Source organism: Eleginops maclovinus, chromosome 3 (genome assembly GCF_036324505.1).
Source record: "Eleginops maclovinus isolate JMC-PN-2008 ecotype Puerto Natales chromosome 3, JC_Emac_rtc_rv5, whole genome shotgun sequence".
NCBI classification, from domain to species: domain Eukaryota; kingdom Metazoa; phylum Chordata; class Actinopteri; order Perciformes; family Eleginopidae; genus Eleginops; species Eleginops maclovinus.
Genome location: NC_086351.1, coordinates 19,887,271 through 19,914,295, shown reverse-complemented (window position 1 = coordinate 19,914,295; position 27,025 = coordinate 19,887,271). Strand labels below are relative to the sequence as shown.

The window sequence follows — 27,025 nt, the reverse complement described above, 5'->3', positions numbered from 1 at the left end:
GTGTGGGAGAGAAGGAAGACAGGAAGTAGGGAGACAGACCCTAACCCTAAGTAGTAAGAGATTCCAATCAGAAATTAAGAGGAAGAAAAAGCAGGGCATGAAGGAAAATGAATCACCCATTGGGATCAGATTTGTGGCTGATTTCACGCTCAGCAGCAGTTTGTTTCACTAGAGGGAATTGTGTAAGGTGGGATGGGAGGCCTGTTCTGCCCCTTGACTTCTTGAAGATGGTTGGCAATTCTCTGCTGTTAATCATTTGGATCATCAATTTATAATCCATGTATTTTTTAAGCACAAAATGAAAAAATATGATAAGCAGCATAATGGTCTTTCAGTGTTTTAATATATTTAATTGTTGCAGCTGTCAACTGTAAGACAAGTCAGATACGCACTTTGGTTTAACTAACATATCACTCATTTGCTTTAATTAGAATCTGAAAATGTTAGAATTTTATTTATTAAAATGTTTGATACAATTAAAATAACGTTGCTTTTATCCATCATTTGATTCACTTTCAATTTTATAAAAGATGTCATTCTTAACTCCTAATTTGGGTTTCTTCCCAGCAACGGAATGACAAGTTAAAATATCTGCCTCTGAGTTAATTGTCCCTGCTGTGCTTACAACAGTAAACTAAACACAAGTGGCGTGCACCAGCAGTAAAATCTGACTGATATGAATGGTAATGAGAGCCCACAGCAGTGTCACACTTTCCAACCAACTGTTGGATTTGTTTAACACACACACACACACACACACACACACACACACACACACACACACACACACACACACACACACACACACACACACACACACACACACACACACACACACACACACACACACACACAGCCAGCTCCATGTACTTTCTCTTTCGCCCAAGGGAGGCCTTACTTGCAAGACAGTGTTTCCAGCTTTATGTCAGCATCCAGCTTTCAGTTCTCTTGAGAGATCTACCTCTCCATGCAGAAGTACTGCGGGTTTACACAGTGTATGATTAAAGGAAGCGTGCTCTTTTTATTAAATATGCATATTACTTAATGTACTATTCATAATTGATGGATTTTCCTTTGTAAGTGTACTACCCTTACTCCTGCCTTTGGCTTTTTAGGGTAAGGCAATTTAAATAAGACATAATTAAGCATTTTTGTACATTATCTTCTCCAATCTATGTTGGGAAAGTACAGAAAGGATCCTAACATGTTGTGTCCTACTTCTCCTAATGCCTGTTGAGCTTATTAGGTCTTTAAAGGGTAAGCACAGCCCCTAGTGGTTCATTTTACTCATAACAACAGACCTGACAATCAAAAAAGCAGAGGAATGGACTTTTAAGGAAAACCCTCGAGGATATACATTTGTGATATGATTTCAAGGAAATGGATTGCTAAAATGGGAGCTGAATTAGATGACTATCATATTCCGCTTTTGCCATGTAACTTTTGAAGTTGGTTTTATTTAATTTGGGGGATTTGTGATAATTTTTCAATCAAAATGTTGATTTTCTCAGTATCTGAGTATAAATAAAGATGACATGACAGTATCTCTCTCGTGTGCATCTTGATCCAGCTCCAACCAACTGATTCTGGTTAGCCCATGAGTCAGGGTGTGGGCGGGGGACCTTTGGGACCCTAGCTTGCTCCCTTTCCACTGCAAAACACTCTAAATCACAACATTCTTCTCTCCCTTCTGCATATAGGACATGACTTAGAGCAGAACCTTCCAGTGTCCGCCTCTCTGTTGTAATTTAGCCATCAGGGGAGTCTCTTCTTTTAGGGAGGGACCTCACACAACTTCAAGGCCCCCATGGGACCAGATCTTAGGTCTTTAAGGGTGGGGCATGGGAGGAAACCTGCAGCGGTCATTTGCTCCATGCCTTGTTTACCCTCAATCTCAAATTCCTCATCAGTCTTCAGTGTATCAGCATGGTAGGAAAATCCTTTCGAGGTTTTAACAGCTGCATGTTTTCCTGTCAATACGGACACTTCTTTATCACACCACATTGAACAGCTCAAATTGGACAGAAAATAAATTATTTAATAAACTTTGAGATATTTTTTTGTACATTCAATTCTATCCAAAACAATGACTTTGCTGAACTCTCCCCTCACAGTAAACCACGTCCCCGATTGACAAGCTGTGATCTGCTGCATTCAATCCTTTGGCTTAATTATTCTTTCATGGGCTCACAGAGGCTATCTCTCTCGGCACGGAGGACGGTCTCCTGCTGACTGCTGCCCAGGGCTGTAAGCCGCTAAACATTGGACCGGAGATTTGAGTGGCTGGGTGACCTCAGTCAGATGGAATGTTTTGTCTGGATGTCCACAGCAGGGCTACCAGTCTGATGTAGACGGAGCAGGGTTCGTAAGCCAGCAGGAATATGAAACACTAGTAGGTGAAGAGTGTCAAATAAAAGGGTTAGTATTGTAGTAATTAGGAGAAAAATAGTACCTTACATCTAAATAAATGGTTAACTAGAATCATTGGAAATGTTTCAAACCCATTTAAACCAGTTTGTATCTTTTTGCAAATATAAGCTAGTAAGCAAGAAACTGCCAATGTGGGATGAAAAGTTAAAGATTTGCCACAGAGAAAATTATATACGTTCTGTATCCACATTCACAAGAGAAGTACTGCTTTACCCCTACAATGAACAACAAAACTTGTCTACTTTATGTGGGTTTGATGTCGTATTTGGTAATTATCAATCAAAACTTTTTAAGTAGGTGTTTCCAGGTGTTTGCTCTTTGGCTAGAGTCATCACCAATTTGGTTTTAATTACACCGCCACAAGGTTGCAATCTAATTACTGATTTAAAAACTGAGCAAGCTGTTGGTGTCCAACGAACATCAAGATTCTCATGCTCCATGATGTGTGTACCTTTAAATATGGGTTTTATTTAGAATCAGTCTATTGTTTTGTCACTGTTATGAGCATGTTTTATGAACAGTAGTACTGGTGAAGACGCCACCATAACTGTTTCACATCAATGCACAAATAGTACTCTTAAATAATAATGGCATTTTTTTAGCAAATGCTACATACAGTAATAGCATCAAGAAAATGGTTTAAAAAGTAACGGCAAATTGCATTTTATTTCTAATAATGTTTTTTAATTTTATTCCAAAATCTATGACAATATATCATTTTGTCACAATACTGATATGACATCTATCTCAAAAGAATTACAGTCCTATTCTTAATTGCCTTTGTTGCATTTCTTGGCACCTTACTGCCACCAACTGTTGATCAGTGGATTAGTGTGAAACCATTAGCAAGACTATGTAGTGTGTGTGTGTGTGTGTGTGTGTGTGTGTGTGTGTGTGTGTGTGTGTGTGTGTGTGTGTGTGTGTGTGTGTGTGTGTGTGTGTGTGTGTGTGTGTGTGTGTGTGTGTGTGTGTGTGTGTGTGTGTGTGTGTGTGTGTGTGTGTGTGTGTGTGTGTGTGTGTGTGTGTGTGCAAAGATGGCCACTAATAAACATTGCTCTATAGTTCTGCTATTGGTCAAAACTCAAGTGCGTACTTTCAGGCACATGACAACAGGCGATGGTATAACTGTCTGTTTTGTCTGTAAGTGTTATATATTTTCTGGTAAATATAAAACATGAAGTCAAGATCTCCACACATTTTGGCTCTGTTTCTCTGGCTCTTCTGCGTATGCTAGTAAATTGAAGCACAGGCAGGATTCTAGTAACCTAGCTGCTGTGCGCCAACTTTTGAATGTAAGTGAGCGGGTAAGAGAAGATTCCCAAAGCAGGGCTTAACATAAACATTAAACCCTAGCAATTTACAGGCTGCCCATAAACTTCTGTATAGATTGGCAGTTTCCCTCTATAAGTCTGCCCTGGACTTACAAACTGCACAGAAGCAAATAGACACAGCTAAGCCCGGGCTAGCATGACAAAAGCTCCTGCTCCCCATAACTCTCATTCCTCACAAAACCCAGTCTCCAAACACCGCTAGTGGATGAAAGATTCATGCCTGTAACCTTGAGCAGGCGGAGGAGTCAATGTTTGATATTGTACGCTTTGTTTGTTACGGTATGTAGCTATGTGAGCATAAGCAGGCCAGTGGTTTACATCTCTGTAAAACATTCGGAAAGGATGACAAAGGACAGTGTCGGCACAATACAAATGTCAAGCACAGGCATTTAAGGACATGTTATATAATAAACAATATTAGTAAAAGTGAATCAGTTAGCTTAGTGTTATTTGAAACTCAGAATTCCTTGAGACAAGTCTGTTATAAAAATTATGTAATACACATGCAAAACATGTGGGAATTCGAAGATATATGAGGAAATTCTGTAACCACACTTCCTTCTGGCTCTACACTACACACAGCTTACTCAGAGTTTTTTTTATTGCATCACACTATTAGATTTCCTTTATTGCCATTTACACCTGCCATTAGAGGTATTATCTGTAATTGAATATCCAGCTGCGTGCAATGAATAAATGAGTATGTTGTTGGAAAGTCTGCCACGGCATGGCAGAATCACTCAATTACCAAACGAATGCACACAAAACATGTCGGCAAGTGAGACACACAAACTCATGTTTCCTGATTCGATAAGAGAGTGTCTTTTCCCTTTCAGACTTTTTTTGTTGAAAATTGTAAAGCTTTTGAATAAAAGATCTACATACTTGTTTACTGATTATCAGTATCAAAAATACCTGCTGTGAGCTGATTATATATGTATATGTTTTAGATTTGTATTCTATGCAGTGTCAATTGGCACTAATTTTAAGGAATTGTTTTTGGTGTCATTTTTGTTTAATTCACAGTGGCATTGTGAATAAATGTAGTATCTAAAGCTGTTGCATCTTCCTTCCAAGAGCTGGTTAACTTTAGATTCATATTTCCATTATTGTTTTCCTATTATCATTTAGTTTTTTATCATCCATACGAGTAAACGTTGGCTACCAGTGTAGTTTTCATTAGTCACTTTTTTATATTTTAGAATAAATGTTCCATTAGTTTACATTATACATGGTAGATCAATTATTTTGTGTATGAATTGTCAAAAGAATATTGCCACCTAGTGGTGACCTCCTCTGTAGACCATAAACAATTATAGGACTGTCAACAGCGCTCCGAACAGTGATGGAGACCGGTTTGTTGATCTTGAAGCTGTAGACGTCAAAAAGATTACAATTTTTATGGTAACTAGCTAGATAGGTTTAGTTTGCTTCATATTTTATTCAATTTGAGCAAATTTTGATTTGATTAATGTAAAAGCCTATTTTCTTTGTTGAATGTTGAAACAACCTTGATTTTTGTACGATTTACCATTCAACATCTAGCCACACTGACAAGCTAAACAACACCATAACCAGAAAACTCAGCCAAATAACTTGAAAGATAACCCGTTAGAAATGTCTATATTTTCAAGCAGTTTTAATTGGCTTTAAGAAAGGGAACATGATTACCACTTGTTCTGCTTCCCGGAGCAGTTTTTTTATATATTGCCTGTCATGTCAATCATTAATAGCTGATTAAATATACATTTGCTTGGTTGCATTGTCTGGCCGTCTTTAATGCAACTTGTCACACTGACAAGAGCTTGGCATTGAAAGAGAGACGGGCAAAGGTACTGCTGATGTAGCCAAAGCAAGCAGACAAACAGTTAAACACGCACAGCTATGTCTGTTACGTAACAACTCCTTAGGAAGGACTCTGCTGCCACAAGCTTGCTCACACGATAGAATTGTCCTTGACTGTGCAGAACAGCTAGACTTTAATTTTCACTGCTGCCAAAGATGTGTCAGTCCTTTCCTCTAGATGAAATTTATTATGTACATGGGGCCATTTAAGCTAGATTAAACAGTTCTGCATCAAGGCTGCCTGCTGTCTGAATTTAGGCTGAGAGTAACCCGTTGTTAGAGGATGGATTGATTTAGATTTAAGACAATCTGATCAATTTCTTGTAGCTTTGAATGCAGGGCTTCATTGGTGATGATTATTGGTTTATGCTAATGTTAACAGAGATACTAAGTAGGACGTACTTTTGTGTTTTTAATACAAAAGCACAGATTGTTTATTGACACAGCCAAGTCTTTCTCTCATTGGAATTCCACTGGCATTAAAAGCTTTCCCGCAGATTTTATGAAATAATTAATGCTTTCAGTGAATCATATTATGAGTCCTGGAACCTCTGTAGATTTGAAATTGTGCCATCAAGCTTCAGATTGAAGTGATTTTTAGTCGTCTGGTCATCTGTGTTTTTTCATTTTCTCTTTGAACACAATCAATTGGTGGACTACTCCAAGACTAATGGTGTAATATGAATTCCTCCGCAAAGGAACTCATATTTACTTTTGTTTTTCCTACATCTAAAAAGAATTAAGGAAAAACTACTAGCTAAATTTTCATGAAACTTGAGTAGAAGGAGCCAAGGAAAACCCCAATACATTTTGAAAAGCCGATCAGATTTATGTAGATGCATTGCTTCTCATTTCTTTTTACTTCCAAAGAAATAAGCTTTTTGCTACATTCATATAGCGTCTTAGCGTGTAATTGAGTTTTCTTACTAAGACAATATTTCATGATGGAACAATAAATCAGAAGCCTGCAAAGGATTGAAACTTTTATGAAGATTTAATATCAAAAATAAAAGTGCATGTTGTTTACACATTACGACTCTAAGCTCATGAATGCACCAACATCAGAAGAACGAGGCCCCAACTCGAGAAATGATACCTACCATTGGGCATGTGAATGCAGCAATGGCCATTCGATACATTCTTTTATGCATTTTTAGCATACCTGCAGATATGAAAATGAACAAATCCTTTATCATGTCCTGTCCTTTGGTCCAGGAATTGATCACAAAAGGCCTTTGTATTATGTATTATTGAACAAGCAAGTCAGAAATGCCAGGTTAGTATATATATTGAATGAGCTTCTCCTTTATTCAACAGTTATGTTTTATGGTATCCGATTATCAACAAACAGTTTACAGTGAAAAGGTATCAGTATATAATAGAACTTGGTAATTGCTACGGTTCAGCTTTACAAATCCCAACATATTTACTTTGAACAATATTAGGTTAGCAATATACAGTGGGGCAAAAAAGTATTTAGTCAGCCACCAATTGTGCAAGTTCTCCCATTTAAAAAGATGAGAGAGGCCTGTAATTTTGATCATAGGTATACCTCAACTATGAGAGACAGAATGAGAAAACAAATCCAGAAAATCACATTGTAGGATTTTTAAAGAATTTATTTTCAAATGATTGTGGAAAATAAGTATTTGGTCAATAACAAAAGTTCATCTCAATACTTTGTTATATACCCTTTGTTGGCAATGACAGAGGTCAAACGTTTTCTGTAAGTCTTCACAAGGTTTTCACACACTGTTGCTGGTATTTTGGCCCATTCCTCCATGCAGATCTCCTCTAAAGCAGTGATGTTTTGGGGCTGTCACTGGGCAACACGGACCTTCAACTCCCTCCAAAGATTTTCTATGGGGTTGAGATCTGGAGACTGGCTAGGCAACTCCAGGACCTTGAAATGCTTCTTACGAAGCCACTCCTTCGTTGCACTGGCGGTGTGTTTGGGATCATTGTCATGCTGAAAGACCCAGCCACGCTTCATCTTCAGTGCCCTTGCTGATGGAAGGAGGTTTTCACTCAAAATCTCACGATACATGGCCCCATTCATTCTTTCCTTTACACGGATCAGTCGTCCTGGTCCCTTTGCAGAAAAACAGCCCCAAAGCATGATGTTTCCACCCCCATGCTTCACAGTAGGTATGGTGTTCTTTGGATGCAACTCTGCATTCTTTCTCCTCCGAACACGACGAGTTGAGTTTTTACCAAAAAGTTCTATTTTGGTTTCATCTGACCATATGACATTCTCCCAATCCTCTTCTGGATCATCCAAATGCCCTCTAGCAAACTTCAGACGGGCCTGGACATGTACTGCCTTAAGCAGGGGGACACGTCTGGAACTGCAGGATTTAAGTCCCTGGCGGCGTAGTGTGTTACTGATGGTAGCCTCTGTTACTTTGGTCCCAGCTCTCTGCAGGTCATTCACTAGGTCCCCCCGTGTGGTTCTGGGATTTTTGCTCACCGTTCTGGTGATCATTTTGACCCCACGGGGTGAGATCTTGCGTGGAGCCCCAGATCGAGGGAGATTAGCAGTGGTCTTGTATGTCTTCCATTTTCTAATAATTGCTCCCACAGTTGATTTCTTCACACCAAGCTGCTTACCTATTGCAGATTCAGTTTTCCCAGCCTGGTGCAGGTCTACAATTTTGTCTCTGGTCTCCTTTGACAGCTCTTTGGTCTTGGCCATAGTGGAGTTTGGAGTATGACTGTTTGAGGTTGTGGACAGGTGTCTTTTATACTGATAACGAGTTCAAAAAGGTGCCATTAATACAGGTAACGAGTGGAGGACAGAGGAGCCTCTTAAAGAAGAAGTTACAGGTCTGTGAGAGCCAGAAATCTTGCTTGTTTGTAGGTGACCAAATACTTATTTTACCGAGGAATTTACCAATTAATTCATTAAAAATCCTACAATGTGATTTCCTGGATTTTTTTTTCTCATTCTGTCTCTCATAGTTGAAGTATACCTATGATAAAAATTACAGGCCTCTCTCATCTTTTTAAATGGGAGAACTTGCACAATTGGTGGCTGACTAAATACTTTTTTGCCCCACTGTATGTTCTTTGTTGAATTATTTCTGTTTTTGGTGCAAAAGGTGGTACCCAAAAGAGATGTTAGGATCTGTAATACATTAGAATGTACAGCAACCAAAATATAGTCAAAAAATGAGACAGAACAAAACGATATCAAATGTTATTGTAAATCTTATGTCAGTAACAGATGCGTAACTGGTACATTGGCTTATATTACCTGCAGGGATCTGGGTGTGGCAACACACACTCGCACTCGCACTGTATTATTCTATTCTGTATCTTTTGTTGTATTGTTTAAGCATAACTTTTTAGCAACTTGATAATTCATAATGTGAACCATTGCACATTCCTTGGACAATTTGTGCATTTAAGAAAAATGACCATTTTGAAAAAGCTGAACAGGTTTTGCAATTTTACTTATGATATATTGTATATATATATATATATATATATATATATATATAAAAGTACGATATAGTGTTGTGTATAATATTTGTATTGTAATTTAATTAATTACAGTATGTTTTATCATATTTATTTTTTATATTAGTCAAATATTTGTTTTCATATCTTTATTTTAATGTTCTTCTAAGTCTTTCAGTTTAAAACTGATATTTTATATCTTTTTTTTATTTTGGTCCTCTTTTTTATACAGCATTAACTTTGATTAATATATTGTAAATATTTGATAGTATTTGTATATATTTGTGTCAGTACACAGAAGTAATTTCTCCGAACATGAGACCTACTTAGCATAAGCCTGATTCTTGTTCTATTGCCATCCTGTTATATGGAGTTTAGTGATACCTAGGTCATCCACTGTATTTCATGATTGGCTGGTTTGCGGCAAAGCAGGAAGCTGTTTGTCTTCAGTGAGCGACTGTGTTTGTGTTGCAGTATTGGACTGAAAGGCCAGTTTTAGGTGAAAGAGGTGGTGTAGGAGGGGCAGAGGGAGGAGCTTTTCACTGTGCTGATGTATGCACACACACAATGTTTGTGTGTGTGTGGGTGTGTGCACATGGTGTATCACAGGAACCAAAACAGAGCAGAGCCCCTGGCAGCAGAGGAGGAAAGTGGCCAAAGAGAGACAGAAAAGTCTTGGCAGTACACTTGAGACGCAGGAATCTACTTAGACAAGGCGGCCATTCTTCAGCTGGAAAGGAAGGAGGCAAATCTTTTTGAAGCTTCAACATCAACATTACCTGTCACCTTTCTTCTCAAGGAGGCCAGACAGAAGTGACAATGACCACCCCCAGGTCTATCCAAAATGAGATAAATTCTCTCAAAGGTATTTACATTTTTCGCATCAGAATGAGACATTTCGCTGTGGGATTGACCTAAAATCAACATGCTTAACTGCTGAGAATAAGACGGACATTTTATTTGTTCTCTATAGGGAAGCAGACAGGGAGGAGTGTCCGACACAGGCATTGTTTGAAAGGTGGTGGAAGCCAGTAATATCCCCCCAGCTCAGACAGCTTTTTTTTATTTTTTAAGCAGGAAAACTGAATTTAGGTGAGGATATATAGTAAAAGACAATAGGCTTTTCTTGCCTTTGTTAGCCTGGTGTGTTTAGTTTATGTTGGCTACCTTTTTTGCTGTTACAAAATGAAGAGTGTCAACAGACGAATATCAAAGACACGCTGTCGTATGGATGACGTACACTCACATTTGCCATGCAAAACCCGCCATGCAAATTTAAACATTGTCTTGCCTCACCTAAAATTAGCAGTGAGGATGTCACTTGATGAATTGAAAGCCTTGCTGTTACTCATTTGTATGTCTATGTTAGCATGTGTGTTAAAAAGCAGCGAGATGTAGTATTTTGTTCACCATTACATGAACCATGGGATAGTGGATATTTGCACTTTTGCCTCTTTTTCTTGCTTCATCACTCTGCATGTTACCATGGTAACATATTTTTTTAACATGTGACCCGTCAGGTTTTAGCTCTAAGAACGAGTTATGCCCCGGTCTTGCTCCACTCTTTGTCTAACAGTGAAATGCTAAGAATTTTGTATCACTAACCGACACTGTGAATGGGATGGTGCTTTGTTACACTGATGCTAAGGGTGATCGGTAACATGATGACCACACAGATAAGATAGGATTGGTAATGAAGGCAAGGCGTAGTATAGTGTCAGAGGTGGAACTTGTATTTGCTGGTAGGCCTATTGTAACAAGTAGTGGATACAAGCCGGCAAAAGGCAGACAGAGAGAGGAAAAATGACAAAAGAGCAGAAAAAGTTTAGGCCATTTTAAAAAAAATAATTTCCCAATGTCTTATTTGAGAAATGTTTTAGGGTATGCAAGATCCAAATTTTTTAGGTTTTAATGCATATACCGATCGGATCCAAAGCTATGTAATGTGATCTGATGATATGATGCCACTCCCCAGCCCTTAGAGCTGTAGTGAGGGTGGTGGCTATCGGGGTGAAATAATGGTGGAGGACAGAAGGAGTCATATTGATTTCCTGATGATAAATGAATGCTGACTTAACACATAGACCCCAGCTGTCACCCATTCACTTGTTTTATTTAATCTAGGATGTGTTCTCAATATAATTTTGATATTGAATCCCAACATGTATAATTAATTATCCTTGGAATAAGACAGAGAGTGATTAAAACATCCCAAGTGATTGTGTTAAGCAAGCTTCTGAGGTCTCATAAGTGTCCCGTAATAAATCGTGATGTTATTACAGCCGTGTCACTGTCTGACACTTCCTTAGACGTTGTGTGTGAATCCTCACACGTCTAGGCTAATGGGAAACTATTTATTACATCTCACTACTGTGCAAAAGATGGACAAGGACCTTATGTGGAAAGCAGGTCTGTTTTTAAAGCTCCTACATCTTCTCTTTAGTGTACCATATGGCCAATCATCGTGAATATAATTGTAGAAACGCTTACAGTTTATTTTACTTTAAACATTGATATTTTATCGTTGGAAAACCATTTGCGTTAAGCTATTTTAACCTGGGGACAAGATTCTATTACTGCAGGGTACTGACATATTGCTCATCTCTAACTTTAGTTTTTGCTGGCGTATGTGATGAAACTTCATTTAGCATGCTGATGCTAATAAACCAGCTTGCATAGTAAAAATAACGCATCATAGTCCAACATTGAGGAATTCCTTTGAGAGGATATGGAGGCCTGAGGAAAATAATTATTTGGCAAGACCTTGAGTATTCCTGGAATTCTTTGCCATCGTAGGCATTCAGCATTCTTTGTACTATACACACTAATCAGGCAGAGGGAATTCCCTGACCTGGCATTCGGCGAGTTCCTATCTACTTTCCCGTTTCTGTGCCAAAAAAATGTCAGCCACTGACCTTCCTCGCAGACTGCGTCCCCATTTCCAATTTGTAGGGCATGCTTACGTAGACTCTGTTTCATTCTGTTAAACTTTACAGCACCTCTGTTTCCTGACCAGAACAATCTGAGGCAAAGGTGATGCTCTGAACCGTCTGTCATGTCTGATAGATAAAAAGACGGTATGTTCTATAGGTAGCCCAAAGCTAAGGCCTTATAAACTGGGCCAGTAAACAGTCATAGTGTCAAATGTACTCTCCCCCCTCCCAGACCGCTTCCCTACGTGTACGTTTAGGTGAAATGACTTCCAAAGAGGTGGCACTTCACGTCCTGGCTCAGAATAACATGGGTTACATAATAATAGTGGTGTATTACTTGTCATAGGTATCAGTAGAAACATTGCAGATAACACCCTGCTAAGCTTGATAAACACAACTTGCATTGGGGGTTCTACAATCCTTCCTCTAGTTGTTTACCTCAAAATACAAACATGTTGTAGGGAACGCAGAACACAAGTTGTCATCAGTGGACTTTAATGATATGATTTTTCCCATAATCACATGGTGTCGTGTAAGAATTTATTGGTCTGTGGGGACACTCTTTGAAGTGCCTCTCTGTGCCACCGTCAGAACGACAAGCAGTTCCAGTAACAAACTGGCCGCTCACGTTATCCCCGGTTTGCTGATTACAGAGAACACTGTTTGCATTCAGAACAGTTTCAGGCCTGTGTTAACTGTCAGACATGAGGAGGCGCCACAGCATGGGATAATGATGAATGCGTACTGATTTGACAACAGAGTGAGAGGCACTATGTTCTCTGTGTGATTTTACCTTGCACCTTGGCCTTTTATAGCACCGTGACAGGTGTGTGTTTGTGTCTGTGTGTGAGAGACAGGGGGTTTGTGTAAATGCCTGCTGTTATTTTTCATATGATTGTCTGATGGTTCTGTTTCTTGCCTCACTTCAGATTGAGATCCAATAGGCTAACTGTTACTGTTGTGAAATCTGGTGTTCAGTTTACTCGCTTTACTAGAAATGGTTACTCATAAGTGTTGCTATTTTGGATCTTTCTCCACATTGATCTGAAGAATAAGAAAGCACAAAGAAAGGAAGAAAAGTTGTAAGTGGCTTTTGAAGACTCAGGAAGTTGAAGCTCCTTGAATGGAGACTGTTGATAGGATTCAAAATGTTTTACTTGCCCTGTCTCTGAAGCTGTGCTCCTTTGCAGTGGTGAAAGAGTACTCACTAGTAAAAGTAAAAAAGTATTTGCATCATCAAGTATTTATTGTGCAGAATGGTTCCTTTCAGAATGAGTACATTACGGTTGCAGCTGTTAAGAGTGGAAGTAATTTGTTAATATACCGGGTAGTTTATTTCATCATGGTGCATAAAAGTATATTCATTGATTAAAGTTTGTATGACCAGTCTGAGTTTATAAATTAACTAAGTAATGCAAACCTTTAGATACTTAATACTAACTTAATAAAATGCTCTTCTGTAATTTCTGCTCTTTCTTATCTGTGTTGAAATTGATGTTTGCTTATTCAGTATTACAGTAGTCAGGACATGGCTGCAGTTCTAAAGTAAGACATGATGGCCAAAGACATTTAGTGTTTGATCACAGAGACAACCAGCTGCCAAAAATACCAAAAAAGGCAACAAACTGTATGACAAAAGTTGCATGTCAGAGGAATGGAATGAAACGAAGGGAAATGAGAATACAATAATTTGGGAGGACACTTGACACTTTGACTCTGAACTTAAAGGAAAGATCAACCTATGCCCTTTGAACTTTAAGTGTGGAGATAAGTCATAATAAAGGGTGGGTGTGTGCTTTTCCTTAGTGTGCATCCTTGTGTTTGTTTTTCCCACGATTGGCTGGTAGCAGAGGACAAGAAGTCTTAAACTAAACCAGCTTTTAGTTCAGACAGGAAATGACTGGCTGACCAATCTCAGTGAGTCATATATCATATCATATATATTTGAGTTTCCTTACCAAAAATAATAAACAATCAACAAATGACAAATGACATGAAATCTGTTGTCCGCTTTGACCACCAGTGAGTTACTCATACTGACCGATCACATTCTGAAGTAAAGTTATTATGCTTTAATAAGATACATATTTCTTGGGTTGCTCATTTTAGTTTTGCACTGAGAAAAACAATACATTTGAAGACATAACCTTTGAATTTAAGAAACTGGAATGGACATTTTTGTAACGACACAAACATGATCAAAAATGAAACAGGAATTTTACATGGTAACAGCCTAATTAACAAAGGTTAGTTTCTACAGCAGCAATATTGTGAAAAATAACATTTTGGTACAAAGAAAGTGGTCATTAAGTTTGGGATGTAATACGCAAACTTTGACTGATTTGAACTTTTTCCCAACCCCATCAAAATATTTACACATATCCAGTGAGAATACACCATTCATCATACACAGGGGAGTAAAGTATAACATTTTACAACTATAAACTGCAGTGGCTTCTGTGTGGTCAATATTCTAAGGGCAGGACAATGGATTGTATGAATCCTGTTACTGTTGACTTGTGGAATAGTTCTTCTGCCAATCTTTCCTAGTAGTCCACCCCATGGGATTGCATCAAATTCTTCTGCTGTTTTCCATGTGTCAGGCTTTATCCAGCACGTTACAGCTGTGCTAAAACAGCCCTTTGTTCTGAAACTGTACCAGGAGTTACATTCTGATACATTCCTTTAAATGGATAATGTCCACATTGTAATCCTAACTTCTATTACCTGGAGGCTCTTTATGTACAGTGGAGTAAATAAGTATTTGATTTATTTATATATTTGATCCCCCCAAAACATGCCTTAGGGGAAGGAGGTTATCAGCCAATATTTTATGGTACATGGCCCCCTCCATCAGCCTCTCGATGTGGTGAAATGCCCTGTCCCCTTAGCAGAGAAACCCCCCCCAAAGCATAATGTTTCCACCTCCATGCTTGACGCTGGGGATGGTTGTCTTGGGGTCATAGGCAGCGTTTCTCTTCCTCCAAACACGATATGTGGAGTTGATGCCTAAGATCTTAATGTTGGCCTCATACAACCACATCACCTTCTCATAAGCCTTCTCTGAAGGCGCAGTGTGTTACCAATAGTTTTCTTGGTGACTGTGGTCCCAGCTGCCTTCAGATCATTAACAAGTCCCTCCTGTGTAGCTTCTTGGCTGATCCCTCACCTTTATCATGACTATTGATTGTGGAGCCCCAGACTGAGGGCAATTGATGGTCATTTTGTGCTTCTTCCATTTTCTAATAATCAAACCAGTTGTCTCTTTCTCACAAAGCTGCTTGCTGCTGGTCTTGTCTTCTATTCCAGCCTTGTGCAAGTGTACAATCTGGTCCCTGATGTCCTTAGACATTAGTTCCACCATGATCACAAGATGTCTTTGGTCTTCCCATTGTGGAGAGGTTGTGATTTTTTGACTGTGGACAGGTGTCTGTTATCCAGGTAACTAGTTGACATCAGGAGTACTTTCTTAAAGCGAGAGGACTTGTTTAACCGGTCCGTGGGAGCCAGAATTTTGATTGGTTTCAAGGGGATCAAATACTTATTTCCCACAATTAAATACAAATCAATTTATATCTTTTTTTTATTTACATTTTTTGATATTCTGTCTCTCAATGTAACAATAAACGTACCATAACAATTACAGACTGTTCTTTTCTTTGTAAGTGGTTCAACTAAATTGGCAGGGGATCAAATACTTATATCCTCTACTGACTCTGCTTTCACACTCCTCAATCCCTAAAGCCATTTTTCTACACAATTAAAGACATTCCTGACATCCCTGCATCCCTGCTAGGAAATGCATCATGGGTAGTTTCCCCTCTCTGTTGTTGAGCTATTTTTGGTGATAAGAAGACCCAGGGGAAAGACCTTATAGTACAGTCATGCTGAACAACAGCTGTGCTATGACTTGGTGTCTCCCTTATGGAACGCTGAAAAAGTGAAAACTGTGTGTGAGCTTTTAGCTACGGGACATGCAAGTGGGTTGTGTGGAAACACAATTTCCTGTAGCACATTATCAGTAAAGCTAAATTGGAATATATAGTTAAATTGCTGTTTCTTTTACCTTTACTTATCCAGTCGATACATAGCAACAATTGAATGTTCTGTCTAGTCATGTTCCTCTGGACCTGATGGTGTAATAACAATTCTTTATCATTATCTTTTAGTTTCAAGCTTGTTGCTAACTTGGTCTGTCTGCACTTTGGTGTAGTTTTCATACACACTCTTGCTTTCACCTGAGGCAATGGGTTTGACAGTCAGCATTTAACTAGTCAATTTAAATGACCAACATGCAGGAATGTAAAAGACACCTGATGGTGTTGAACCTAAGGGCCTTGAGCTAATGTGTAAAATGGATATAAACATTTACTCCGCGTATTCAAACTAAGATTAATGTCATATGTGTTTCAATTGCTTTGCAACAGGCCTTGCAATACAAAACAAGCAAACATGTAACACTAGTGTATATACATGACTAATGTTGAAGAAAAAGGCATTAGAAATGAGGGTTTTAGCTTTGGTGCCATTGGTGTCCTGCAAGGAACAGGGCTCAGCACTCATTACCTTTATGCTTTCAGTGGAGGATTACTCTGTTCTGTAAGTTTTCTCTGGAACTGATCAAAGACAGGCTTCATCCTTTCAGAACTAAACATTCATGTGAAATGACCAGACAACTAATAATAAAGTAGCTACCATTTTAAAAAGAGAAAAAAAACATCAATCCAGGTATTGTTATGACCAAAGAGACTCAGTTGTCACTAGTAACTGAAACGTTGTCCTTAGGCTTCATTCACAGTTCTCTCTCTGATATTGCCAGGTTGGGTTAATGTGTGTCGTGCTTTGCTGCAATTTAATAATCCGCATTAATCATTAACCCTGTGCAGAGAACACATTCCATTTAACACCTGCTTGACCACACAGCCATTTACTCCTATGGCTGCTATTTACACTTCATGCAGGAACACAATCTTTTAGTGTTGTTGACCTTTCAGTGACCGTTATGCATCCACCTGCAAAAGCTTTAAAGTAATACTTCACACACAACAATACTATTTCTAAATCAATTACTCACCCTGTGTTAGCTTGAAGTCTTGAAAAGACTCTCTGCATGCCTCCATGGTGAACAAAGACTCCATAAATGAATTGAAGTAAAACAAAAGTTTGAAAAACTTACAATTTAAAACACTATTCAAACCGCTGTATAATTAATGTTTGTATACATTTCTGATTACCTGAACTTCTGTTTTTATATACATAATTTCCTCAATTGTTTTTAAATGTACCTTTTTATTTATTGCATTCTAAACTGTCACAAAACCCAACGTCCTCCGGGATGAATAAAGTATTCTGATTAGAATGCATATTCTCTAAAAAACAAGGCCATTATTTACTTGCATTCATTAACACTCGTCATCTGTTTTTGGATTTTCCTTTCTTTGTGAAGGTATGCAAGAAATGTTTTTTCCTCAAGGTTGAGTAAATCTTTTGTTTCCATTAGCATAAAACGGCACACCTGAATTTAAGTAGACCTAGTAAGATGGCCTGTTGCACACACATACTACAGTATATATAACTTTGACCCTCATGCAGACACACCCCTTCTTTACAGTATATTACACAATGCATGTACAGTACAGTGTTGGCTCAAAGCCATGTCACTGAGTCTTCAGTATGTGGCACTGGTCCAGAGCATTTAGATTCTGCAGCCCCCTGTGTCTGCTGTAATCTGTAACGCTGTTGTCCCTCTAATGACAAAGGAAACTTTTATCCCTGCATGACTGCAAAGCAAGATAATTTGACACGATACATTGGATGGTGAAAATGCTTCTTGTCCCAAAACAAAGATGCATGGAAACCTTGTGTTTATCCTCCTGAAAGCTCGTAATTTCGCTGTAATTATTGAACTATACATCTGTTAGTCCATCAGGAACACAGTGCTTGTGCCAGATTTATTTTCATTCTTTCACTCATGTTCTTTGCCCCGTTGAACTTTACGCCCTTGTTTGCCTTTGTTACAGCTCTGAAATTTTAGCTCTTTTTCAAACACCTCAGTGCTACACACACACACACACGGACAGAGGTATTATTATGGAGGGCGGCTCTGAACTGTGAAGGAGGAGGTGGGGTGGGGGGGACTCCCATTCTGTTGATATACACAGTGGGAAGTGCTTGAAAGAGTGAGCAGAGGAAGAACATAGTTAGTGAGAGAAAGTCAAAGATCCGGTGTGACACACCAAGATCAAAAAGAACTGAAGGATTTAGCTGTGAAAGAAAGCTGTCGAGGGGGGGGGGGGCTGGCGCAGTAGCCCTTGTAGTTCCAAAGTTCTTGACTGTAACTGTTCAGCATGGAGTCCTTCTGCTCGAGCAAAGGTAAGCCTTGCTGTTGTGTGTACTGTATGGAAAAGAATAATAGGAAAAGAAAAGGAGACAGGTAGCAACGCCAGGACGTAAAGTGATACAGGTGGAGAGCAGACAGTGAAAGAATTCTGGGTCTGTGGGTGGGACTACACATGGGTCGACTTTAAAGCGGCAGCAAACACATAACAGGTGTCTGTCTGATTCTGTCAAACCTTAACCCTACCCCTAACCCTAGGTTGGGCGATATGAAGTTATTCTGCTAACTGTAACCCATTGAAGACCCTCAAATGTCTCCATTTAGTTGTATTGAACCATATCATGTTGCAAATTAATAAGCTGGACTGGTTTATGGCAACATTGGATATACAGTGCAGATTTATTTGGGGCAGTACCTTGACCGCGTGTCTTGCATTATTGTTTCCGGACATACCTAAAACAGACATGCCCATTTGGTTGTTTTATCTATCATTGATGCTTTATTAAACTTCTGTGCTATATCCTGATTTACAGTGTTTTGATAATATGAGCTTACATGACTTATACAGTTTATAAAGGTCAGAAATAACTAGAATAACTAGAACAGCAATCTGAGGGTGTGTACCTCCGCTAAGGCAATGTCCTATCTTGCAATTAAATTGGTAAATTGGATCCATTCCGATCTCCACGACGACCAAGATTCATAAAAGTCTGACCAGTAGTTTTGCTGTAATATTGCAGACAAACAAACAAATAAACTGTAAAGAATGACAGCGTAAAGGGGGAAAATACATTTGTATGGTACAGTGCATGTTATGGAGAATATTTCAGTAGACCATTTGATGATTGACAGTCACTGTCAGAGGGGGATTTATATTGTTGGAGAGAATGTTACAATTTATTACTGTTATGGTAAATCATCCAGCAGCTCTGACATTATAGGACAATGAACGCATTATAATACAGCTGAGTAGTGACGAGCCTGGGGGGGATGCTTATAAGTGTTCTGCTGTTCAGTCTAATGGAATACTGGGGCAGTAAAAACGAGAATTGTTAAAAGCGTGTCTAGTTAATGCTGAAAAGAATATTTGATTATCATCCACTATGTTAATTATGGAATAATTGTTTAAGTATGAATAAAGGGAAATGATTTGCTGGTTTAATTGTATTTAATGTGATGAATGAATAACATGGTTCTTTAAACTGTTGGCATAAAACAACAATTTCATCTTGGGCTCTAGGAACTAATCATTTCCTTTTTTATTGTTTGACAAAAACATGATTAAATTATGAATAAATAACAATAAAAATAAGTGTAACTTGCATCCTTAATGCAACTGTATTCACCAACAATCAATCAGTAAATGTAGTGCACATTTAGCTAAACCTTCACACCTTATCTGGGTGCAACATGGGTGGGTAGATCCTTCAAAATCATTGGTAAAAAAGGTAAAGTAGAACAATATAATAGCCATTGCAGTGAAATACTGTAGAGTTATTGGCTCTAGGTCCACGGTAATGGAGTAGCATGTGTATTTCATTTTGAAGCGACCTACCTTTTCTCCATTGTGCCTGGACAACATTATCTTCTGTGTTTGTCACTGCTGCTGTGTGACATCCATATTTTGTGGACTATTTGCTTTTCTCTGTCTGTACCTGTAGGGATCGCAAGAAAACATGCTTTCAGGCTGCTAATGATTGTTTTTGCTGGAGAATGGCACATTGTAGGTTTACTGCCCTTGTACCTCAACATGTTATTTTCCTGGAATCGCTGGGGTTTGTGGTTCTATTTTGAGAAGAGGTGACGTTGTATAGAAACCAAATCTTATAGATATAGGTAACCCACAAACACTATTTATATGCAGTAGTCCCCTCACTATGGTCTCAATGGTCCCAGTTATATTATGATGGTCATCAGTGTAAACATACTATGACGAAAGCCTCAGCTAAGACAGCAGAACAATTCAAACAACTTTCCAGAATTCCTGTGCAGCATTTTCCAAGTGTCTTGTATCTTTGTAGACTCAAGGAAATCCATACACTATTGTTGCTAAACTAAAGCTAGACAAAGCATTCAGAGGCCCCGTTTTAAGGTGTCTAAAAACACTTTTACACATGCATTATTATGTTACCAGGTTTTCTGAAACCCTATCCAGTATGTAGACAGTTGTATACTCTATAATACTGTATATACAGTATATCGTTTGAACTGTCCCATACGCAACAAAAACAATACGGTTGATCTATTTTAGACTTTTTGAGAATGGAAAATGAGAAAGTATCAACACAATGAGGCTATAGTATTTACTGTTTTACGGATAAGTGGTCTTTTGTCAGTCTCGTACTAAATACTGCACCACAGCCCTTTTAATATACTGGTCTGCATTAGCCTCTGATCTCATAATTCGACTTAAAAGATGGACTAAACATTTGGAGGTGGAACTCGGTGGGGAATGATGCTGACTGTGGCGTACAGAGATTTACTGTCTATTCTTCACTAGTGGCTCCCTAATACGCCAGTTTATGCCCCTGCTTCAGCACCCTGAGCAGTACAGTATATTACCCTGTGTGCGCTCTGCTGAATGCGACGGTGCCATGCTGCTGACTCTCAGTCCAGAGCCCAAAGGGAAGGGATTTGTCTATCACTCAAAAGGACTTTTGCTGTCACACTCTCTGGGATTACTGTGGAAGAATTTCCTACTGAGCTTCCAACAGGCCGCAGCACTATTCAAAGACCTCCCACAGGGTGAGAAGAATTACTGTACAAGGAGTTACTGTCCAAGTGTCTGGCTGAGGGGCGTTTGTCTGTCTGGCAGCGACAAGTGTTGCTGACTGCAGCAAAACTGAGAGGAAACGCCAAAGGCAGATTTTTGAGTCTGTATTCACTGGTGGAATGTGTGTTAGATTAGGTTGTTTGACAGTGGCATATACTGTAGCAGTCTCCACCCCCTAGTGGACAACCAGAGTGTAGTAGGTGCCAACATCACTCCATAATTTCCTATGAAAAGACAAAAACAAAAAAAGATTTGCTATGATTCGCTCTCATTGCTTATTTTCCGAACAATGTATCCTCTCAAAACATTCCTCTGAATCATCACATATAAGCCACTGTCATGTGTGTCGTTGCCTGTCTCTGCAGAAACCCCTCCCACTGCCTTGATTTCACCTTTTCTTTTAATTTTACCCCCTAGTTTAAAGTTCAAAACCCATTCACTTGGTGTGATCAGTGGTTCATGGTTGTTCATATGCATATTTGTGTTTGCCACAGTGGTGCTATCATTCTCTTATATGTGGGACAGAAGGGGCCTGCTTTACCAACTTGCAGGGTTTGATCATTTATTTACATGGTTCTACAAAAATGTTGCAACCAGGTGCCAGACCATACATGTACTAAAGGAAACCACAAAAACACACATTCACTTCAGATGATATCCAATGTTTTCCGAGATTGCATCTTGGGGAATGCAGGCATTTATGTTGCTTTCCAAGGACTGTTCACTCGACACGACTGATCAATACTGCATAGACCCTCAACAAATACCAGAACGCTTCTAACATCAAAACGTTGCCTTTGTTGCCCACAAATTCTGCATTTATATGGATATCGGTTTAGAGATATTAGATGTTGTCTGATTTATGGAGAAGTAGTCTCAATAGTCTCCTTCTGAAATGGAAAAAGGCCTAAGAACATATCATATTAAATTCTATGAATGACACATCAATTTTTACTTTGACACTGGCCAGATGCAACTCCATGACAAATCTCTGGCTATTAGACAGTCCCTCTCTTAATTTAATATTGCTTCCTTAGGAAATGATGATGTCTGTGATATACTAATGTTTCAATGCTGTCACTATCCGGAAGCAGACAGTCCATCCAGTATTAATGGCGATGTGATGAACCAGAGGAGCGGCTGAGTGGTATTTTATTTCATGAGTTAACACATTTAAAGATGACGTGTGATTCTGGCAGCACTTTTCATCACATGTCAGTTATCATCAAATGGCAAGAATTTAATAGGACCTAGAAATGATGCCTCCTGATAGGTAATTTAGACATTTATTTTGATAAAACTATTGGATAAATACTTTTCATTGGCTATAATGTAAAGCTTTTATATTTTGTCTTAAACATATCTATATTCATACCCTATTTTTATTTTTCATTTTTTTATGTTGTTTTTTTTCTTACTGTTTTTACTGGAAATAGGATTTTAGTTTATTAAGTTATAAAACCCTGAGACATGACCATTTATTCGTCAATGTGGGAACAAATAATGTAAATCTATAAAACCTCAAGCACCCCGCTAAAAACTTCATCCTGGCCGTAAGCTTTTAATTGATCTACCATATTTTGCCATAAGTGTTTACCATAAACTCTTGGACAGTCAGCTGTTACAGGGGTCCTTTTTTAGATCAGGATATTTCACCAATGTCACAAGCTGATGATTTAACACCGTGTTGGTTACCAATAAGAAACACTATCAGGCCTGATGGTTGGTGGCATATGTGACTCACATGCACAGGAAACCGTACCAGTGTTAACAGTATGTGGAGTATGTCCTACACAGTAGTAGGGCACTGTGGGTGGTAATGGCCGGGGGCAGAGGGGAATGACCCCCGTGTAAGCCAAGTGCTCTATTTGGTATTGAGAATTGTTCCAAAAAAAAGTGTAGCTTGTCTGTATATTGAAAAGCAAATATGGCAACTTCTAGAATGTATTCATTCACAGGTTGTGATCCAGGAGGAATGTTTCCTGACACAACATGCCACAGCATTGTTTTTCATCTACTTGTAATATTGGGCTTTATTTTGCTTCCATAAACATATCTTTCAGATTAGCGGAAAGAAACTCCAAAATGCGTATTTGGTGTTATTAGCACTGTTTTCTTTTTGGTCTAAGTGCGTCTGTAGTTTTCTATTAAATTCTCTTTAAGTTAGCATCAGATGTTGCTTCATGATCCACATGTAGTAACCTCCAGAAAAAGTGGAATATTACAAAACAGATCTTTAAAGTCAGTCTCCACTTTAGTAGCACTTGCACACACCACATTTTTCATTTTCATTCCTATGTATTGAAGGTTTTATCAGACGGTAAGAGATATCATTCATGATCTGAGATAAATAAGTATAGAATATTTTGTTTTTCATATTAATGGAGTTATACAAAGAGATTTCAACAATTTCCTTTTGATTCTATTATGTTAACAAAATGAATCAAGAACATGGCTTTCTCCAATTTCAATAATGTATTGGAAATGTATGCACGTTTGTATATTTATTAGGATAATTCCTAACGTTTCCATTTACCTGTACAGTTTCAGAAAAAAATTGAATGCAAAAAATAATAACCCGGGGAATAGTTGTTTGATAAGTATTAGTTTATTTTTTCATGTTTCTCCTGAACCCTAATAAATATGATTAGCATTACAAAAAAGGCTTGAATCAACCTTTACAAACTATGTCAACAAACCTAAACAAAATAACATTGCTTCATCTAATGTTTACATTTCTGTTCTGGTAGTGCAGCATTTCAGAAAACTTGTAATACAACAAAGGTCTTAATGTAAGAATCACAATCAGAATCAGGAATCCTTTATTGGTCCCATAGCAGGGAAATATTTGTTATAGCATAAAACAAGGCATGCAATAACACAGAATAAGCTAACATATAAGTATATAGAAGAAAAACATTAGTTATACTAGAATAAAATAGGGCAGTACGTACACATCCATGGCTAAAAAAATGATGAGCAGCAACTTCAGAACTTAGGGACATATGTAAGTAAACAACCTGGAGGAGTCTCATGGTGGTGCATATTAGATAATTCAATGTTTCCCTATTCACTGGTAGTATCCACCCTAATATGTGGGGAGGGATTTGAAATAGCTTAAAGTGAAGGATTACCCTCTTAGTATTAATACTTTTCTATCATACTTTGAAACCCCAACTCACCTTTTGGTTTTTTCTCCAGTAGATGGTGATATTAGCTAGGTAACTTGAATTTGCCTCCTGAACATATAATAATATAACCTTTCTTAATCCTCAGTGCAACAGGGTTTACACAATCTATATCTCCTCCCTTGTTTGACATACACTTCATCGAAAGTTAAGGCGAGAAGATGAATTTGTAACTCGGCTCTTCGTAGCAAAGCTATTAAACAAAGAGTGTTTCAGCATATGGAGAAAAATGCATGCATCTGACTGAAATATTTGCGGCCCTTATTCATTCTGTCTTCTCTGCTAATGCAACACACTTGAAGACCAATTTAGTTGTTCTCTGTAATGTAACCCTGATGATTAAAATGGAGCTGATCTTCTATGAGCACTTCTTTTTGTTTTTATTTTGTATTTGACTAATGCTTTGTCTTTCTGTCTCTTTTTCAGGTGAGTCCCTCTTCTTCTGTGGTTTCATTGTTGTCAGAGGATTGTCCTGATCATCTGAACCAATAAGTACTGCATGAATTAAAACCTTTATGAAAGAGGCAGATGATGGATGCTTGAGATTCACATTGTTCTTGGACACCTTGTTGCATAACTATTTTTGTGATGGATATTCTGTATTACACAACTAAAGCACTCTTTCAGCACTACTTGTTGCTGTGTTGAAAGAGTTCTTGGGAATCTGAAGAGGTTGGGTTGGGTCAAGACTTACCCTCATAGGTCATTGTTTTCCTCAGAAGAACATCTGGAACTCTTCACACCAAGTTTGATAAGCCAGAGGATGGGTTTTAACACGTATGTGTCACCTGGCCCCAATAAAAAAGCAGGTCACTTCACTGTTTTGCTTTATGTGCCAAACTCGTAGAAATTCTAGAGAAACAGTGGCTGCCCCATTGAATGGAAGAGTTTGTTTTCTGTCAGTGTCAGTGAGACTCTATTGATGTTGGTGTCCATATTTGCTTAGTGGAAAGTGCATTACCATCAAATGTAGATGAAATGAATGTGTGGGTGTGTGATTGAAGGGTGGGGTGGGGTCGGACAATGCTATCTCAGTTACTCGGAACTTTACTCATACAGCAAAAAATGCCAAGAACATATGTGTGTGTGCAGGTGGCGCAAGTCAGTACAGTAGCAATCAATCTCCCTATTCTGTAGCTTAAATCTATATGCCTTTCATAATCTAGCTCCTTCATATGTGTGTCCTGCAATACATCTGGTGCATCTCATTGTTTAAAAGGCCCTTAACTATGGAACATCCCATCTCTTACGTCTTATAAAAACACACTCTTTTCTTTCTCTAAATTTCACCTTATTTTTATCTGATCTTGTCTAGGCAGTCGCTTTGGGCTATTTGAATGAAATATATCACACAGTACAAAAGTATTCTTCTCTTGGCCTCCAGTGCACACCGGTTCTCATTTCTCTACCTGAGGCAGAGTAATTACTCATCCGTGGCCATGTCACACCTCATGGGAGAGCTTTATAAAGTGAGGTATACTATATCATTGTTGAAAGTCATCCAACTGGTTTGCTTTTACTTCAAAGGCTTGCCACTATTAAATTCATATGATACTCATTCATATTTAATCCCTTTGCAGCATGTATTTTAAGGAACCAGTGGCTTCATTATTGCCACAAGAGTGCCACTTTCTGTTGTGCAATTGTATATGTGTGTGCCAGAAACACAGCTGGCTCCATAACTTTTGTCAGTACATTCATTCATGGATATGTTACCATAAACTTTACGGTGTAAAGTCTTTAAAAACTCCAGAATGTAAGAGGAAGGTTGGTAAAACATATAGCATTTAGCAGAGTTGAAAGGGTTGTAACTTGATCTGCTGTTTAGTCCCCACGGGGTCAACACAGCCTGAAGGACAAACTGTTAAAAAAGCCTCTCCATTCCTTTGTTTTGTGCCAGTGGTGGTAAATGGCTCCACTGTATTGTTGAAAGTTGGAACGGTTCGCCATGCCTGGTTTTTATTACAATCTGGAAAGGGAAGCGACCCATTGTTTAGACTGTTATTCTGTCTGTAAGGCAGGAGTTGTAGTCATAGGTATCACAGTGGAAAAACAGGATGTGAAGCCGGTCCAGCTTTGCTGATGAAAAAAAAAAGTGAAAAGGAAAGTCGAATGCCATCTATTTCATCAGCAAGGACACTAAAAAAAGTAGGATGTGGCACATAAATAACCAACACTATAAAAGATAGACTGATAATATACATGCTAAGTCCATTGAAAATGCGTATATGTTTTATTATGGCTTCCAGTGTAGTGTACTTTGAAGCTGCACAATGACAATAAACCTCTGATATTTTATTTTTACAACTCTAGGTGTGGCATATTTTTCCCTAGCCTTGGTTCATCGAACTTTCTCCAGTCTCAAGGACAAGGTTGTGTGAAAAAAAACGGCCTTATTAATGAAGTATTCCATCCCACTCCACCCACTGGGTGAAGCTCTGTACCTGCAATATAAACTGATGTTATTGTGGTTGATTCCAAAGCAGAGACTCAAAATCACACCACATAAGTTGTTTTGTAGATGACAGGCTGTGCATATTTTCATCACACCGTTGCATGAAAGGACACATTGGGTACATTTTATAGTGCTTTCAATGATCTTGTAATTATACTCTAATACTCATGGGCCATGTTTCTGACAACCAGAGCATTCCTGAACTTCATGCTCTAAGATAAGATCACACACAGGACATTTATTAACTTATCAAGTGTCATTTTTGCAGAAC

General features: G+C 38.5%; 1 protein-coding gene across 7 annotated transcripts in view; it reads left to right on the top strand.

Annotated features, from left to right (window-relative positions):
* LOC134861332 (plectin-like) overlaps positions 1-27,025 on the top strand; it is a 133,255-nt gene that overhangs the window by 28,385 nt on the left and 77,845 nt on the right. Inside the window, exon 1 of one of the 7 annotated variants that reach the window (XM_063878462.1) lies at positions 18,334-18,373. The exons of the other annotated variants lie outside the window; for them this stretch is intronic. Coding sequence (XP_063734532.1) covers positions 18,349-18,373 — 25 coding nt within the window. The 5' untranslated portion in view covers positions 18,334-18,348. Of the gene's footprint in view, positions 1-18,333; positions 18,374-27,025 lie in introns of those variants that run through there. 7 annotated transcript variants of the gene reach the window in all.